General features: G+C 40.6%; 2 protein-coding genes across 11 annotated transcripts in view; one reads left to right on the forward strand and one right to left on the reverse strand.

Annotated features, from left to right (window-relative positions):
* Positions 1 to 1,170, reverse strand: part of kbtbd3 (kelch repeat and BTB (POZ) domain containing 3) — a 32,739-nt gene extending 31,569 nt beyond the window's left edge. For all 5 annotated transcript variants that reach the window (XR_013327118.1, XR_013327117.1, XM_077722665.1 and 2 more), the window contains exon 1: positions 994 to 1,170. The gene's annotated coding sequence lies outside the window, so the exon portion shown is untranslated. The remainder of the gene's footprint in view (positions 1 to 993) is intronic.
* A 1,626-nt stretch (positions 1,171 to 2,796) lies between these two features.
* On the forward strand, positions 2,797 to 18,217 carry fam168a (family with sequence similarity 168 member A). 6 transcript variants are annotated; one of them, XM_077722585.1, is made up of 9 exons: positions 2,797 to 3,023; positions 3,810 to 3,940; positions 8,214 to 8,322; positions 8,750 to 8,841; positions 12,808 to 12,888; positions 15,026 to 15,171; positions 16,912 to 17,098; positions 17,408 to 17,535; positions 17,734 to 18,217. In XM_077722585.1, exons 3-8 carry the CDS (start codon positions 8,261 to 8,263, stop codon positions 17,518 to 17,520), a joined length of 681 nt encoding a protein of 226 aa, XP_077578711.1. In that variant the 5' UTR covers positions 2,797 to 3,023; positions 3,810 to 3,940; positions 8,214 to 8,260; the 3' UTR covers positions 17,521 to 17,535; positions 17,734 to 18,217. The 6 variants fall into 6 exon arrangements, with proteins under 6 accessions (XP_077578711.1, XP_077578709.1, XP_077578710.1 ...); XM_077722586.1 differs by lacking the exon at positions 2,797 to 3,023 and adding an exon at positions 3,117 to 3,730; XM_077722583.1 differs by lacking the exon at positions 3,810 to 3,940 and having other exon boundaries at positions 2,798 to 3,023; positions 17,408 to 17,531.
* The last annotated feature ends 1,200 nt before the right edge of the window (positions 18,218 to 19,417 follow it).

A 19,417-nucleotide genomic window follows, 5' to 3' on the forward strand; every position in this document is an offset into this window, starting at 1 on the left:
GCACAGCGCTCCCCCTCACTCCTCTTCTCCCTCTACACATCAGACTTCAAACATAATCCAGACACCTACCACCACCAGAAGTTCTATGACGACACTGCTATTGTTGGACGAGTGACGGACGGGAACGACCTGGAGTGCAGGGGAGTCATCGCAGCCTTTGTTGACTGGTGTAGGCAAAAACCCCTCCACATCAACACCAGTAAGACAAAGGAAATGGTCATCGACTTTCGGAGGAATTCTAAACAGACCACTAAGGAGAACATCCAGGTTACAGACAATAAAATCATGGAGAATTTGAAGTACCTATGTGTTCACCTCAACAACAAAATAGACTAGTCCACAAACATAGATCATTTTCTGAACCGCTTTTATCACCATTAGGATCAGGGGGGATGCTGGAGCTTATCCCAGATGACTCCAGGCCAGAGGCAGGGGACACAATGTTTCCGTGGCCAGCCGATCGCAAGGCACAAGAAGACGGACAACCAAGCACACCCATATATAGGGGCAATTTATCGTGTCCAATCAGCCTACCATGCATGTTTTTGGAATGTTGGAGGAAACTGGAGTACCCAGAGGAGACCCACACAGGCCCGGCCGGGGAAAACATGCAAACTTCACACAGGTGGACGTGACCTGGGTTTGAATCCAGGACCCCAGAGCTGTGAGGCCGACGCGATAACCACTTGCGACGCTGTGCCGCTAGTTTTGTGCATGTTTACAAAAATTGCTTGTCTGTTTGTTTTACTCAGGCATGGCCTTTTCAGTAGGATTGACCAATTCTGTACAGTGTACACTGAAGTGAGCAATTTGCCATATTAACCTCATATAAAAATTGAAGCCGTCTCCACTGTGGGTATATGTAGGATTGCTTCATTCATATAATTATGTTTTTAAATAACACGGCATTCCTAAACGTTTGCCCTGATGCAGGAAGCACAGGTTCGAACACAGTCAGTGGTAGCACCATGGAGAGCTCGTTTTTGTACTTACAGGAAGCGTGAAATCCAACGGAGACTCAGAAATATAGCGATTTACTAAGTTGTTCCTATGCAATGCCACACCTTACCACAATTTGTAATTTTGTAAAACCAATACATTAACAGGAAATCCATAGTTTTAAACGGATTTATGTTTTATCCGGACACATAGGGTATTGTTTGGGCGAACACCGGCACAATGACTGCCGGGAACTGTAGTCTGAATTATTGCGATTGAATTTCAGCACATGTCAATCAACACTATACATTTACTTATAAGAGAAAAAAGCTGTACACACATTGAATAATGACTACTGTTACAAAATACCGAGTAATCAAAAGCATGTAAACAAAATAATGTTAAGTGGTCAGTTTTTTTATTTAATTTTGCAACCAAATTATCATTTATCTATACTATTTTATTATTCCACTCATATTTTTATATACTCACACGTTCAGTATACAATAAGAGCTAATACTCGTATAAAAGATTTAAAATGTAGACACTTTGAGGCAATAAGATTTGTCGCCGCTTAATGTCGCTGTCACTATTTTACTGGGAAGCGCGGCTTATGAGTGGAGCGGTCAAAGGCACCCAATCGACAATGGGAATGCTAAGAAATATGTACAATATAAAAAAAGGTTTTTATCAAACAAATATCTTAAAATGTCAAATCAATAAGTGATTTGAAAAAAAATCCCCACAGCAAAGTGTATTATTATTTTTGCTGAGTTGTGTTCTATCCGTAAGAAGCACAAGTCAACAACACTGTCCTTAGAACAGTTGTCCTATCAATCCAGGAAGTCATAAATTGTCGGCGTAAGAAACTAGCGGCCATCTTGCGTCGGAGGACCTCAACTGCAGGAGTGATTGTTTACTACTAAAATACTCTGAACTTGGTGACGAGTTTAATTGACGTGGCTGTGATTCGAACTGGGTGTCAAAAAAAAGATTCTTTCCTACATTTCTGTTGATGGTCGGCCTCAGAGCTCTGGGGCTCTGGTTCGAATCCAGGTTGGTCCACCTGTGTGGAGTTTGCATGTTCTCGTGGGTTTTCTCCAGGTATGCTCCGGTTTCTTCCCACATAAAAAACATGCATAGGCTGATTGGACACTCTAAATTGCCCCTAGGTATGAGTATGGGAGTGAATATTGTCTGTCATCTCGTGGGCTGCAATCGGCTAGCCATAGGTCGGCTTGTCCACCGCCTCTGGCCTGGAGTCAGCTGGGATAGGCTCCAGCACTCCATGCAACCCTAGTGAGGATAAAGCGATTCATAAAAGGAATGAATGTATGTACTAAAGTGCTGTTCTTGGTCAATATCATGAGTCAATGTTGACTCATCTCTTCTCATTTTCTGAACCGCTTTATCCTCATTAAGGTCACGGAGATTGGGAGCCCATCCCAGCTGACACCGGGCCACAGGCGGGGGACATCCTGAATCAGTGGCCAGCTGATCACAGGGCACAAGGGAACAGACAACCATACACACACACACATCCTAGGAGCTATTTAGACTGTCCAATCAGCCTACCATGCTTGTCTTTGGAATGTGGGAGGAAACCGGAGTACCCGGAGGAAAACCCACACGGTGACAACATGCAAACTCTACACAGGTTGGGCGATTTGAACCCAGGACCCCAGAGTTTTGAGGCTGGCGCGATAACCACTCGCGTCACCGCGATGCCCACTATATTCCCCATTAGTGGTTATTTTATTCATCCAAAAGTGGAATGACCGCCTAAACTTATTTACGCCCTCTTTCATTGTTTTCTCTTTTTAATTGGTTGTCCATTACCCCTTTCTCTGCATCTCTGCATCCATCCTTCCTCGCTCCCTCCCTTAACCCAGTGCATCCCCCATCCCCCACTCGTCTGTAGCTGAGAGTTGTCTGTAACAGCGCCACTGGGCCCACTCAAACGCAGTTCGAGCTCAGGCACTCCGCACCGACCCAAAGCTAAAGTCCACGCGCGAGAACGACATTAGTCCACAGGACACAAGTGAATAAAGTAGTAATCTTGTTTCTTCGACCGGGTGACGTTGGTAAGTGTCGTCGTTGCTGCGTGCGGGTGGGAGTCACCCATAAGTGTTTTTGTTTAGCGGCTCTTTCTTTCCCGAGTATACCCCCCGATTGTTCCCCTGTTGGCTGTGTTTGCTAGGCTAGCCAGGCTAGTCAAAACAGCAGAATGGAAACGAGAGTAATTGCGAGATCACTATGGCTTGCGGTCAGTCAAGTTTGGCGACGGGCCGTTTGAATGTGTTGCTCTGGTTCGGTCTGGTCCGGTCCAATGTGACCCACTGCGATTGCTCCCCCTTTTTATTAGTCATCTGCTAATCTTAGTCCAGCTAACTGACTGATTAGCAATTTGAATGGCGCGTGCGTTTGGAAGATGCAGGGATGCTACGGCGCTTCTTTGCATTGCACTTTGGAGCACGCGAGCTAAGATAAGATTCGTACAGATTTCTGCCAGTGCCCGGAATGGTAGTAATGTGCATATCTAACAACATCCTTGCAAAATGGAGCTAACACGGTCATAATTGGCAAGATGGCATCAGCGAGTTGCTTTTTAAAATGGTGCGGTGAGCTTGCTGGAGAATGACAATTTTTGTCCAACAATGGCAATTTTGACATTGCTTGCTATTTTTGGATCGTGACGCACCTCCAGTGCATGCCTCGTTGACAAATAGAAAAACATTAACCAGCGGAGATGTAAATAAAAACAAATTTGAAAAATGTCGACTGTGGTCAGGTAGGCAAGTGTTTTGTTTTTCTCCTGTTGTTTACACAATGGACTGACTTCGGACTCACTTGGATCTAACCTACTCTAGGGGCAAGTTCCAGAGCTGCCAACTACCCCGGAAATTCTGGGATTTACCTGGAAATGCAATGCAAACTCAGAGACACCCTCCCTAAAGTGTGGAAATCCAAAGAATTTGGCACTTAATTTTTTTAAAGAAAGGTACCAAATCTTCAATTTAAATCCCTCGAAATTCACACCATCACTACGGCCTCCGCATTGTTGATTCCACTGCACTGTAAACCGCAAGAATTTGGCAACACAAGTGCATTGTGAATCATCCGAGTTACAAGTTCTGACAAATTATTCGTCTTGTGCGACTTCAGGTTGGCAATCGATTCGGAATCGATTCCATAGGTAGATTTGATCACTTTGACATTTTAGTTTTCTTTTGTTGTTCACAAGGGAAGTACGTATTATTAGGCTGACTAAACTACCAGTGTTTTGTTTTGAAACAAATACTGTAATTTCCGGGGTTGTTCTAAAGGACGTAGGCATACACAGCACTGGTAAGTGAATGACAATAAAGCTTTCAATTCAATATGACTCCTCAGAATAAGCGCAAAATGGGTCGCAATTTGGATTAAACTTTTAAGAAATCCAGAATCCTTGCATAACTTTATTGCTTCTTATTCGACAAAATATCAAATGTTGATGCCGTCTCCAAAAGTACTGACATTTGCACAACAGGCACGTGCGAGTAAGGGACCAGCTGAAAAGCTTGTGTTAATGCTTTAGAAAATTTTAATTTGCCAATAAATGATCAACAATTTCTTGTTCACTTTTATACTTATTTTCATAATACTGTACTTTTTCAATAGTTTGCAAAAACACAATATTTCAATTGATGTAAAAGCTTGATCATGACAGTTTGATTTAAATTGTCCCACATTTATTTTTGTTTACATTTCATATTGATTTTGCGTGAAATCCTTCAACCCGGAAATACCCCGGAAATGGGACATGGGTACTCCTAAAATGGGGTCGACGGAGGTTGGAAGCTCTGAATTACATAACACTACTGCATAGACCTGGGCGATTTGACAAAATTATCATGAGAATTTTTTTTATCAGTCTTTCAATAATTATTTTTAACAATAACTATCACATCTTTTGTCTTTCATAATTTTGAATCATCACTAATGTGAATAAGTAAATTAATTACTTAAGTTGTAAATATAAACGGAACCACGTTATCTCCATTAAAGAATACAAATAATTTTCTAAAAGCATTTTTGTTGCAATAAAGCAAAATGACAACTCCTTCCAACCACTATGAAAAGTAATGAATAAGAAAACCTGCATGAATTTAGACAGGAATCTTTGTTTTTATAAAATTTGCCTTAAAAGCAAAATTTGCTTGGCAATATGAAAACTAAATAATCAACTGGAGCATCATAATTGGAAAATAAACTTTTCAGCCTCACAAAAAGAAACTATATAAATTTACCTCAAATTAAATAAAAACATTGGATGATTTTGACCCATTTTAAGCCTACTTAACCATTTTTAGATTTTTGTAACATTTTCAGAGCATTTGCATGAAATGGGTAACTCCTTTACGTATATTAAATAAAAAAAGAAATACAAGCTGTCCTCAAATGTCATAATTTCTCCTATTGTCTTCCCTTGACATATTGCTTATTAATAACCTCTTCTCTGATGTGCTATATACATGTTAGCGAGAGAATTAAGTTATGTGGACTGATGTCTTGAACATTTACCTACAAGCTTGAGACATGGGAAGAATATGATGTGAAGCACTGATGAGGTTCAGTCAATTGTGTTTGCTTAGTGTGTGCATGTGTTCATAAGTGCAGATAAAGCACACGACAGGGTAGACCGGGATGATACGAAAAAAATATTTTCAGTCGATATCGATAATTATAATAACAATTACTTCTTTTGTCTTTAAATTTTGAACTTCAAACTTGTGGAAATAAGTATAAATTAATGACTTTACATGGTAATCAATTATGAAGGTAACTACGCTGTTTTACTTGATAGCGAATAATATAACATTTGATGGTTTAAAATAGCATTTTGATGTTGTCATGAAATACGTAAGAAATAAGACAACTCCCTAACACTATGAAAAGTAATGAATATAAAACCTCCATTCATTCTTTATCTTTATATGGAATGAGTAGAATTACAATAATATAGTTATCCCCTCGAATTTCCTGGATGATGTAGACCAGACATGGCTGTGACAATCGAAAAAATGCAAAGAAGTATCACCCCTATTATTACTACAATAGAACGTTTTCGTGCCTACACAAAATAACAAGTGCATTTATTAAATATTACAGGTATAAGCATATATAAAGACTCCTCATTTTCTGAAACGCTTTATACTCATTAGAATCGTGGGGGGTGCTGGAGCCAATCTCAGCTGTCTCCGGACCATAGGCGGTGGACACCCTGAATCAGTGGCCAGCCGATCGCCAGGCACGAGGAGACGGACAACCATGCACACTCACAACCATACCAAGGGGCAATTTTGAGCGTCCAATCAGCATCGCATGCACCTGGAAACTAGCTGGCAGAAATTTTTCTGAAAATGACGGTTGTAAATGACGTGAAAAGGCGCCCTACCTTACGACCAATCAGCCATGTGGTGCATTTAGGGCACATGTAAAAACAACGATACATCAACTCTGCTTTCAGCTTTAACAAATGAAAGTTGAGTTTACACACTTGATGAAAAATTCAATCACTCGTTTATTAAGGTCCGACAGCTGTTTCTGGCCACTATGAAAATGATCAAGTCTCTACATTGCACAGTTTGGACAAATGTATTGAGAGAATCTTAACATACACACACAATTACACCCATTCACCCACACATCCAACCATGAATCACGCTTTATAAGGATTATAGATTTAACGAAGGCTCTCCATCTTGTTATGAATGATACTGCACAGCTTGGAAATCGTGGGTAACCCCTTTGAAAGGCTTTATAGTATTCTTCTGCTTGAGGGTGGTACATATTGTTGAGGTACTCCTCGTAAAGGCGCGCCAACTCAGTCACCCGTACAGCACTCATGTTTCTCTATTATTTCGTGCTTAATATCAATTGTCATCATACACTTTTTCTTCTCACTACCCTTCATTGCACCGGCTTGCTTTGGACCCATTGTTTTCCCCCTTAATTCTGCACTGATTAACGCAAAAATGCAACCTGTACGGCCGGTGCTCGTAGATATCTTTCCCTGAGGGAGATGCAGCGAGGAAGATAGAGCTATGCTGTTCTCATAAGCAGTCTCTCGCATACTCAGCCACTTGGCGGCCACTTCGGAAACTCATTTCTCAAGGAAAATATTTGCTCGGAATTTTCGTCGTATTTCACATTTCTCATATGTTGGGCCACTTGGATGTGAAGGTATTACATTATTAAATACGTTATTTATTTATTTTTTAACACAGACCACTATCTTTAATTAAGAAGAATGGAATCACGTTTTTGGTGAATCTAATGGGGATTATTCAGACTTTTAAAAATTTAAAATATTATGATGAATTAGACTTTAAGGATTTAAATTTGTGAATTACATTTGAGAATTGTTTGACCAGGTTTCCGTACCATATGTTGTATATCAGTGGTTTCAAACCGGTCCTCAAAGGGCCGCAGTGGGTGCAGGTTTTCATTCCAACTCAACAAGGATGCCTTTTGCAAGTGCAATCAGTTAATTAGAGTCAGGTGCTACTTATTTTAAAGACACCTGATTGGTTAAAATGTTGGCACTGGATCGGTTGGAACAAAAACCAGGACCCACTGCGGCCCTATTTGGAACCGGTTTGAGACCACTGTTGTAAATGTTTTGTCATGGTGACTCGTGTTCAGGATTTGGCAGTTACCAGTACTTGTGCAATCCTTGGAGTGAGCTGAGAAAAAAAAATTATACCAATTTTTAGTCGCAAATTATGGGTGCGCGTTATATATCAAATAAATCCGGTAATGTTTCCATGAATTAACATATTAAATGTGATCCAATCTTTCAACCACCCAGGATGTTTTTACTAGGGATGTCACAATTTTCACCTTTTTACTCCCAATCAGATTTTTTTCCAGGTATATTTTGCCAATAATGAATGAATATTTTCAGTGGCAACATTCCAGGTTTTCTTGGCGCTAGTGTGACTTAATTTTGCAATGACTATAAATGAATGATGCTTTAGTGGGGCCATAACATATGGTAGGCAACACTTGTCGTTATAGCAGACTTAATGCATTGTGCTGTCAAAGACACAACATTGACCACACTTGCACTCACACACACTGTGTGCATAATTGCCTCCCCAGCTGCAATCCCTACCTGTTTGCTGTTTACAGTTATGCTTAATTTTTTTGCTATTTTATTTGCTTTGTATTTTATTTTCCCCTTCTCTTGTGTTCATTGTAATCATAAACTGTCACTGTTTTAATTTCAGATTTGCATATCCACTTCCACTCCTTCCTCATTTGCATACAGCAAGAAATGGCGAGCGGGCATCCCACAGACAAATTCAGTTTCATGTATCAACCAGACACGCACAAGAGGTACGCGGCACACAGCTACACACTTGTACACATTAACACACACTTGCCCACGCTCAGCTCTCTCTACAGAGGAAAGTTACAAAGAAGTTCTTGCCCATCTCAGCCAGGAAACAACATGCATTGGGGGGGTCTGATATTCATCAATTTCCAGTATCAGTTGCCGTTGAATATATATGCATTTGTTAAGCTGACAGAAGGTGTTAAAATTCATGAGGAATTTTGATTTCAAAATACTGCCAAAATCTTTTTGGCTGGGTGTTTGCCTAGATAAGAGCCTTGGTTTGGGGTTTGCTTGTGTGTACATCTTTGTGTACACTTGATAGTCCCGAAATGTAGTTGTAATTTTTCTCTCCCTTCCGCCTTTCCCGCCTTAAAACTGACCTGTCTTTCATTGTGTCACAATTTTGTCTTTTTCATGCTTTTAAAGCAAAAACAGGTTGTCTTCAGCCATGAATCCAGTCTACAGCCCCGTTCAACCTGGAACACCCTATGGAAACCCTAAGAACATGGCTTTCGCGGGTAAGACAGTCTTACAAATTAAATCTGCATACACCTAAATTATACTTGGCCTAAATATGAATGTGCAGCACCGTTAGGTCCCAAACCAGTACTTGTTGCTTATTAGGGGTGGAACAATACAATCATCTCAATCAAAGTATCAAATGTAAGTACAATTGCATCCAAATTTCTCAAAATGCAAAATATCAGCTGACATTATCATCCAAGTAACATGTAATAATGTTTTCTCAAATTGCAAATGTGTCACCCAAAAAAATGTCGGTGTCCATGAGCCCGAGAGGAACCGGTCAAGCCATCCTCGTTGTGGAACCGGCTCTCTTGTCCTAGCGTTCTGTATGTTCTTCATAGTTTGAAGGATATCATGGACTGAGTAGGATGCGCTGGCAGGGATGAAGGCGCAGCACAAGTCTCCCATCACGGCACACAACTCCTCGCTGAGTGGCCAATCCGTCAAGAGCAAGGTGGCCCTGGACAATCACCTGGGCCATGGCCGCCAGGGCCTCTCAGCCTTGGTGCCGCTGGACTGACACGCTGACACAGGCCCGGAACTTGCAGTCATTGGTCTCCAGACGCAGGGCGTTCCTTGGCGCTCTCACCCGGGGGAACAGAGCCATCGGGATTTTGGGGTTGACTGACCAGTGTTTGTTTGAGGGGGACATCCCAGCGCCACACCGGATCATGCTCGTGAGCTCCAATACTCGTTCATCAGCTTTGACGGTAGTGGCCAACTTTGACGGTAGTGAAGTTAGGGGTCAAAATCCCATGGTAAAGTCCGTCCCCACGTGGAGAAGACCAGCACTCTTTTTATCACCTTGACGAGTACCAGGTCGCCTGGAGACGGGACCTCCTGTGTGCAAGACAGAGAAGATGTTGGCAGATCATTTGCATTTATCACAGTTCTTTCTTGGAACATTTTGCATAACCACTGAGAGAGAAAATGTTTCTCCTGTCTCCTCCACCACCAGTCTGAGTCTTACTGATCGATTGGTTCTTTCAACGACATAATCGGACCTACAGTAGTTCTATAGAACGTTATCAGAAGCTTGGTATCCAAGTTGTTTCTCCTAAGTACGCTGAGGAAATGGGAGTCGTTTCTGAGCCTTCTTCACCACTGCCGTAATGTTTGTAAGCCGTGAGAGCATATCCGTGACGTGGACCCCCAGGAATTTAAAGAACTGGACCCTGTACACACACTCCATTTATGAGGAGTGAGGCTAGATCTGTGCTGTTTGTGAAAGTCCAGGATTATTTATTTAGTTTTCGTGGTGAACAGTGTGAGATTGATCACCGAGCACCACAAAGACAGTTTGTTGACCTTGTCTCTGTAGGCCGACTCATCCCCTCCTGAGATGATTCCGATCACAGTGGTGTCATCAGCAAATTTAAGGATGGTGTTAGACTGGTGGGTTGGTGTACAGTCGTATGTGTACAGGGAGTACAGAAGAGGACTCAGTACACAGCCTTGAGGGGAGGCAGTGCTCGGTGTAATGGGGGAAGAGGGGTGGGGACCAAGTCTAACAGTTTGTGGTGGGTTGGTCAAGAAGTTCTTTATCCAGCAGCAGATGGAAGAAGATAGTCCAAGGTGGGAGAGTTTGTCACTCAGAATGTCCGGTTTTATGGTGTTAAAGGCTGAGCTACAGTCAATGAAAATCCTCCTCACGTAATTCCAATGGTGCTCCAGGTGGCTCAGTGCTGTGTAGAGCAATGGTGATAGCATCCTCAGTGGACCTGTTAGCTCTATAAGCAAACTGGTGAGGGTCAACTGAGGGAGGGATTGTATTCCTGATATGGCGGGCTAAGACCAAGACTATAAGTCTCTGACTTATTCTTGTCCTACCTACGTTAGTCCCTGACCACAAAATAATGTTCTACTTACGTTGGTCCCGGACCACAAACTATAATGTTCTATGCACATTGGTCCCAGTCCAAAAAACTATTATGTTCACCGTAAGTTGGTCCCAGACCACAAACTGTTATCACTACCGCAGCGATAATACTCATTCAAATTATCACACTTCACAGAGACAGAAATCAAAGGGTGAACTCACGATCTTTTTCGTTCCAAACCTGCCCTAGTTCGGGGACTCGTCACCGGAGCGGCGAGGGAACGTCCGTCGGGTTGACCCTTTCAATGGAGGGTGCTGTCGTCGTGCTCCGTCGTCGCTCCGGCAATTCTTAGCTGTTGGGTCCCGTGTTTCGGCACCTAAGTATGATAGATCTGAAAATACAACTTCAGGAGCAGGTTAAGAAAGAATTAGATCAATTTAATTAGGAACTAGGTTTATTACCGGACTGCAGGATGAAGGACAAAGCTCAAACAGCTGTGAACCGCTCAGTCTGTCGTCCTCGCAATTCTCTCTGATGAACAGGGGGTCAGTCTTTATATAAGAACACAGGGTAATATTTCTAAGACAGTGTTGTAGGACAGAATGTATGTAAACAAAACTTTGGGCTAATATGGTTAGATATTTGCAGGTAAAGTTGTAAAAAAAAACATGATATTTTTATAGCTCATACAAACTGCCGCAGCCTATCATATATTGCACAATTCGAACAAACAGTTCCAAAGCGAGTTGACCACATTCCACAATACAATGAAACAATTGCAAACCCTGTTATCCAGCCTATGTTACATTTCGTCAAGCGAACAAACAGTTGCAAGGCCAGCTAGTTAGCTATCTTACATTTCGTGGTGCGAACAATTGCAAGGACAGCTGGTTAGCTTATCCTACATTCCTCTGTCTTAACAACTAATTGTAAAACCAGATTGGCCACATGGCTCGACATGAATAAACAATTATTAAGCCAGTTGGCACGTCCATCCCACAGACACGTACAGTATTTATAGTATTTACATTTTTACATTTAGATTATATTTAGATATTAATACGTTATAGTCTTCACGGACGCCTGTAACTCTGCTATTTAATAATGTCTCTTCTTGATCATTGTACTTGTGTACTAGTATTTCCGTACTAGTATTTTCGTTTAGGTGCGAAAAAATTAGTCTTTTCATATGAATGTATCTATGATATTTAACAAATACACTTCTTGTGTAAATACAGTAATACCCCGGTTTTTGCGGTTAATGGGGGGCCGGACCCCCCCACAAAGTGTAAATCCGCAAAGTAGGCTCAACCCTAAAAAAAGAATTCTTCAATGCTGAGTCCTAGTAGCAAGCGGAAGACAGAAGACTTGCTACCGCTTGCGAGATTAAGCGTGGATTTTCACATTTTTATGAATTTAAGAAAAAATAATCCGCCTCGTGGAGGATGGGCAGTATGGAAGATGAATGAATGAAAAAACAATTTTTAAAAATCTGTGATGTAGTGAAGCATCGAGCACCAAAGTGCAAAGTAGCGAGGTGTCTCTGTCTAGCTTTATGGTGTTGTTTCTATTGAGAATAATTTTGATGGTCAAAAGATGGACGGGCACACAAAGCCTAACCCTTTTCTCTCATTTTCTCATGTTTCTCACATCTTTCATGCAAAATTTTGTCGGTACCTTTTTTTAACATTGTCGAATAAATTATAGGATTTACATGTAAGATGCTGCTCTAATTGTGAAAAATCCAAGTTACCAAATAAGTTCTGAAACCAATTTATTTCATAAGTAGAGGTACCACCGAAATGTGTTCATCCAAATGTAACACACGTCTTCCACTTTTCCAATGTTTGGGGGAGTGAAAAGTAAAAAGCCATGTTTATAATTTATGAAGAACAACATAAAGGTGTAGCGTGATGCAGGTGTGGGTGTGTACTTTGCTAGCTACGCTAACCCTGTGTTCTTTTCTCATCTACCTCACAAGTTCTTGTTGCCTTTGTTTAGCTGACATTATTTCTAATATAGATGTTTTTAATGAGCAATTGTAGGTGTCTATTACCCAATCATAAACACTGCCCAATGTGTTTTATGAGTGGCACTTCCCTGTTTCATTTCCTTGTTAATCTAGTGTGTGTCCAACAGGATATCCAGGAGGGTATCCAGCCACGGCACCCACATATACGCCAAATCTATATCAAACAGGAAGCCCTGGGTATCCACCTGGTGAGTCTAGTTCATTTTTTAGTCTATATGTACTCTTTCTTAACTAGCTCGTAATCACTTGTGAAGGCCTAATTCAGGCTTATCACCGCTAAAATCAGAAGTGATATGGAAATTGCATTCAATGATGAAATACACCTAAACAATGCAATGTATGAAACATTTATTGACATGAATAATTTTATATTTGTATTATATAATACCTGGAAATGTAGTTTAACTTGCTCTGCTTGGAGGCTTTTCCTGCCATCATCAAACAAATCATTTTATTTGTACAGCGTTGTCAGGTATTGTTAAGATAAGTGCTCAGCACCAAATCTACAAGGATCTAAAGATGATGTCTAAGCTTGAAAACAAATGAATGTGCTCCTCTGAGAATGAATTTTCTTCATAAAAATATATATTTATTTTAAATTGAAACAAAATTCATTGTCCTTCCCACACAACAGAGTACATCACAGTGCATTGATAAGCATGCACAAAAATTGTTCTTTCCACCATTTAGAAACAGCAATTATAACGCTTAAATGCCCGCTTATGTGTGGAGAACATGAGAGAAGAATTCTTCCATCTCTTTGTTCCCTTGTCCTTGTGCAGGTGAAGCTTTTTCATAAGCAGTACAGCTAGTAGCATGTTTTACCTTCAAGCTCCTCTGTGTGGCCATTTTATGTACTACATAGCCCTGAACACTTTCAAACTGAAGTGCTGTGGATTAGCCACCAATTGCTATGAGCGATAAATAACAAAAACAAAGGAAGTCAAGAGGAAAAAGAGGGATGAGGAAATCACATTGTATGATTTTTATAGAATTAATTTCCAAATTACAGAGGCAAATACATATTTTGACAATAATAAACAAGCATGATTCCAAGATAGCGCACTCAGAACTTCTGCAATGAAGTCATCTATCCACCACTTTTAAACTTTATTAATGACACGTTTGAAATTGCACCAAAAACAGAGAGCTGTCAAAAGACATAAAAAGAAACAAAGTAATAGACGTGGCCGGTCTACTTGCCGAAAGACATTTAGCCGACTGACATCTGGCCGACAGCCAACTCACCGAAAGACATTTAGCCGACTGACATCTGGCCGACAGCCAACTCACCGAAAGACATTTAGCCGACTAACATCTGGCCGACAGCCAACTCGCCGAAAGACATTTAGCCGACTGACATTTAGCCGACGGACATTTAGCCGACGGACATTTAGCCGACTGACATTTAGCCGACTGACATCTGGCCGACAGCCAATTCGCCGAAAGACATTTAGCCGACTGACACCTGGCCGACAGCCAACTCGCCAAAAGACATTTAGCCGACTGACATCTGGCGGACAGCCAACTCGCCGAAAGACATTTAGCCGACAGACATCTGGCCGACAGCCAACTCGCCAAAAGACCATCTGGCCGAACGACTATTTGGGCGACCGACTATCTAGCCGAAGAACATTTAGCCGACGCGCTCGCCCCATCCCCGGTCATGTGTGTACAAGTTTTTCAACCTCTGCCTGCGGGCCATATACGACCCGTTACTGATAACAACATTCATTTAGAATAACAAGTTACATATAACAACATTCATTTAGAATAACAAGTTACAGATAACAACATTCATTTAGAATAACAAGTTACAGATAACAACATTCATTTAGAATAACAAGTTACAGATAACAACATTCATTTAGAAACACAAGGAAATGTATTCACGGCCAAACAAAGTAGTCATGACAGTGAGTACTATAATGACAGAAGAAAAAAAGGAGTTATAACAGTAGATACTGTAATTTACACCAGAATAGAACACATTGAGATTAATCTTTGAATTAAGGTTCTCAGCAAATCATTTTGAATATATATTTCCTAAAACATTTAAAATTAAAATATATTTAACATGGATATATTGAGAACTCCAAAGAGTTATGAATTTAACAACTACTACAAGTTCAAATATGGTGCTAAACTTTCTTGCTGCCATTGATGTTAATAATGGGAGTATGTCATGGTGTTCATTTATTTTTTTGATGGTGGGAGTTATTCTTTTGCAATATTGACAATGCTGACAAATAGTTTTTCCCCTAATGTTCATATGGTCAAAATGCTGTCGTCTGGTTTTACTTTTAACCTCGGCTCTTTTTTAAGGATATACTGCAGCTGGCACCCCATACAAAGTTCCACCAACTCAGTCAAATGGAGCACCTCCTCCCTATACCCCAACGCCAACCCCTTATCCTACTGCCATGTACCCTATCCGCAGTGCCTACACACAGCAGAACCTGTACGCACAGGTAAGGCTACTTGATAAACATGTGTTAATAACATGTGAAGAGAAAGAACGTTGTTTACAAATTAGAAAAACATCTTAACTTCATTTTCAAACTGTCAAATAGTGGCCAATAAAAGCCAATATTTCCATAAAATTAGATGCCATTTTTAAACACCCAACATGTTTTAGCCAATCAAATGCCAGCATTTCAGATAGACCAAAATTTTCCTAGGCTATTCCAATGAAATTGTCTTTTACATGCACATCGTCTCTTCCAGAGTCTCATATAGAGTGATTTTACAAGAATAAAAACAATGTATGAATGAAGGAAAATGTTGTGCATTCAGTCCTACTCATGTCACAGTGGGTCAGTCTAGCTTGCCATACTTTGATTTGTTGCGGCTATCGCTGTGTTCCAGCTGTACTACAGCTGTGTAGTGTGTCGTACACAAATTTTATTTGGAAAAATAACAACAACAAAAAAGAAATTGACCGTGTCAGTATACAATAACCTTTGGCTTTTTGCTATTCGGGGAGAACGAAGGGTAAATACAATATTCGTAGTGGAGAATGGAAATGCCACTACATAGTGTTCCATTTTGCCTGGCCAAAGACTTTGTTTGTGTCCAATATGGAAAAAAAAAACAATGTGACTGTACAAGTGGGAGTGCTCATTTTACCAGTAAAAACTATTTGGTAAACAGGACTTGCAATATTGAAAACCTATGGGTCCTAAAATAAATGTTTTGAGCCCCCAACATTGCACAGTAAAAAGGACTGTGTGACTTGAAAGGTCAAACTGCATTAACAAGATATGAGTAAGAACAAATAACATAGAGACACCTTGCTAATTTGTGCTTCAGTTATCACTGCTTCACTACATCACAGATTTATTTCTGGGGAAATTATTTCATTTTTTTTCTTCATTTATTAATTCATCCTCCAACCGGTCGGTGTAAGCAATCCAATGTTCTTCTTGGCTCAAACTGTTTAAGATACAGCTGCTATGGCATCCAACACACCTTTAAAGAAAATACATAATATGAACAAAGAAACTTTATTCAACATTGTAATCTACTTTGCCTCCCAACACTTGCCATTCTGACATCGTGTTTGACAATTCGTAAATTTCGTCCGGCAGTAAGGAGCTTGGGAGTATTTGACGTAAACATTTGTCCTTAAATGTCAGCCCATTGAGTGTCATTTTCCATTTTTAAAAATTATTTCACTGTTATTTGAGTTCCAGAGACGTTCCTGATTTGCATATTTAGGTTTTATATGGAACTCTCTTTTACATGGTTATTTATACTAAAACATGAAGATTGCTTTAAATGTTTAGTAAAATTGTTGATGTAAAACAGAGGTGTCAAATCAATTCCACAAAGGGCTAAGTGGGTGCAAGTTTTCCTCCCTACTGAAACAGCGCAGACAGTTGGGCCAATGAGGAGGTATGCTGGAAGAAGCAGCGCCTGACTGCAATCTACTGATTACAGTTATAAGAGAACAGATAGGTGAAAAGGTGTTGTTTTGGTTGGTTGGAAAAAAATCCTGCACCCACTTGGCCGTGGAATCAGTTTGATACGTGATGTAAAAGATAAATCTTAAAAACACAGGCGTCGGTTTAAATTATCAGCTGTAAATTAATTTTGCTACACCAACTATTAGAAAGGTGTTAGTAGTCCTCCTAGTGTAACTGTATTTGCAATATTCACTAAAACCAAATATTACCCTTATTTACCTTTCTTATGTACATCTCACACAGGGTGCATATTATCCCCAACCGGTGTATGCAGCGCAGCCACATGTGATCCATCACACCACGGTGGTGCAACCAAACAGCATCCCCTCTACAGCACTCTACCCAGCTCCTGTCCCTGTACCAAGTCCTCGAAACAATGGCATGGCTGCCATGGGGATGGTAGCCGGAACAACCATGGCTATGAGTGCAGGTGAGACCACACATTTTGTACATTCTGGATGCCAGTTCATCACGCAGCTGGGTATGATGACAATTAGACTTTTGTCGAGTCAATGATGATGACAAAGCCTATGTCCAATTATTATTAATATTTGGAATCGTATCACCTATCACCGTCCGGTACGTAAAATTAGTAGAGAGATTTGCCTTTATCGTATTTCAAAAGAGGATTAACTAAAACCTAAAGAGCTAATCCAGGATCTTTGTTATTTTATGTATTCTTACTAGCTTATTTAAGAATAATTTTGAATTTATTAATTTCTTAATTAACTGTGTTAAGGGACACTGCTGACAACACCCCAGCACGCACCTATCGGAGCACACCCCGTGACTGTGCCCACCTACAGGCCTCAGGGCACACCCGGGTACAGCTATGTCCCTCCTCACTGGTAGAGGCTGCCAATGTATGTAAGTGTTTACTTGACCTATCTTTATTGCCTGTCTCCTCATTCCCTTTCCATTCGCATTCCTACTCCAGTTCCTTTTTCATCTCCTTGACAACAACGCTTGGTCACATTTCCACTCGCAACATTTATTCATCTGAGACATCAAGTGCTCATCAAATGCATCACCAAACCTGTACCTGTGTTTTTTCTTTCTTGTAAGATCTGGAGTCCGCCATCATATGCAACTGCTCAATTCTGACCCAGACTTCCTTCCGGTAACCATGGGAACTTGGAACCATGTCTACAGAACAAAACTAAAGTGCAACAGCCACTTTATTATTCTCTAACATTTTTTTTAAAAGCTGCTTTTCTTTTTCTTCTTTTTGTTTTAAAACTGTTAATTTGCCAACCAGTCATTACCATGTTTATAATTATTTTTTTTAATATGATAATTTTTTTAGGTCTCCATCCACTCTTACTTTTTCTGTTTATTATTGAAACTCCAAGAAGACACAGACCAATCACCTGTGTGAGTGAGTGAGTGAGTGAGTGTGTGAGTGAGTGAGTGAGTGAGTGAGTGAGTGAGTGAGTGAGTGAGTGAGTGAGTGAGTGAGTGAGTGAGTGAGTGAGTGAGTGAGTGAGTGAGTGAGTGAGTGAGTGAGTGAGTGAGTGAGTGAGTGAGTGAGTGAGTGAGTGAGTGAGTGAGTGAGTGAGTGAGTGAGTGAGTGAGTGAGTGAGTGAGTGAGTGAGTGAGTGAGTGAGTGAGTGAGTGAGTGAGTGAGTGAGTGAGTGAGTGAGTGAGTGAGTGAGTGAGTGAGTGAGTGAGTGAGTGAGTGAGTGAGTGAGTGAGTGAGTGAGTGAGTGAGTGAGTGAGTGAGTGAGTGAGTGAGTGAGTGAGTGAGTGAGTGAGTGAGTGAGTGAGTGCATGCTTGCATGCGTATGAGTGAGTGAGTGTGGGTGTGTGTGTTGGTTGGGGTGTGGGGGTCAAATATGTGGGTTTATGTGGTCCTGCCTGCTGCTCAGTTGGCTAGAAAGTATTCCGCACTTATTCCTCAATATCATTTCCTTCAGTCATTGAACACTAGACACACTTATGCTGCCAGATTTTCTCAGAACTAAATATCAGCACAGGCTTTAAATATCCAATTATAAAATTTAGTTTAATGCAGGTTTTTCCTTTTTTCTTGTTTTATATTCCTGTCTTTTTCCATTCAAGTTTCCATACTTTAGATTTTCTTGTGTTTCCACCAGTAGTTCCTTTTCCTCATTTTTCTCATCAGCTTTGTTTCACCTTCAATCCAACCTCACTTGTCTTCCAACATCTTGTTGTCTTCTTGTGAGTCAGTCAACTTTGTCTCTATGTTTATTGTACACTGCTATTGACAGTGTCCAAGCATCATTTGTAGTATATGCTTAAAAAAGTCACCTACTTCATGCCACATACTATGCAGGCTAGTATGTTGTTATACAGTTAATTAATAGTGCATCAGAGCTTTCTTTTGTCCCATTTAGTTATTGATGTTATTAGATTGTTTGATGTCGGTCAGTATGTTAAGCAAAAGGTTAAAATATTTACAATAACCATGTGAACGGCTTGGGTGGTTGTGCACAATTATTAAAACAGGATCTTGCGTGGGGGATAGAAAACACGACCTTTTAAAGGCACTTAATGTACAGTACTGTGAGTCGTTATGTTACTGAACAACACAAGAAAATCCAAGACGGACAAGGAAATTTTAACGGGATTGTTTTGGCAGTTGGACCATTCAAAGTGTAAGACTGAGCTGTTTAATAGTTACTGAGTGTTGTCCTCAGCAACTATGAGGTCTTGTTCCATCACGCAAACGGGGACCAATAACCAAACGGCTAGCAGTTGTAAAACTATAGTCACATTATTGACCAAG

Source organism: Stigmatopora nigra, chromosome 8, assembly GCF_051989575.1.
Source record: "Stigmatopora nigra isolate UIUO_SnigA chromosome 8, RoL_Snig_1.1, whole genome shotgun sequence".
NCBI classification, from domain to species: domain Eukaryota; kingdom Metazoa; phylum Chordata; class Actinopteri; order Syngnathiformes; family Syngnathidae; genus Stigmatopora; species Stigmatopora nigra.

Coding starts and splice junctions, on each gene's coding strand:
- fam168a (XM_077722585.1), top strand. CDS start 8,261: ATGGCGAGCGGGCATCCCACAGACAAATTCAGTTTCATGTATCAACCA. Junction 12,889..15,025: donor AAGCCCTGGGTATCCACCTG/GTGAGTCTAGTT, acceptor CTCTTTTTTAAG/GATATACTGCAGCTGGCACC. Junction 17,099..17,407: donor AACCATGGCTATGAGTGCAG/GTGAGACCACAC, acceptor AACTGTGTTAAG/GGACACTGCTGACAACACCC.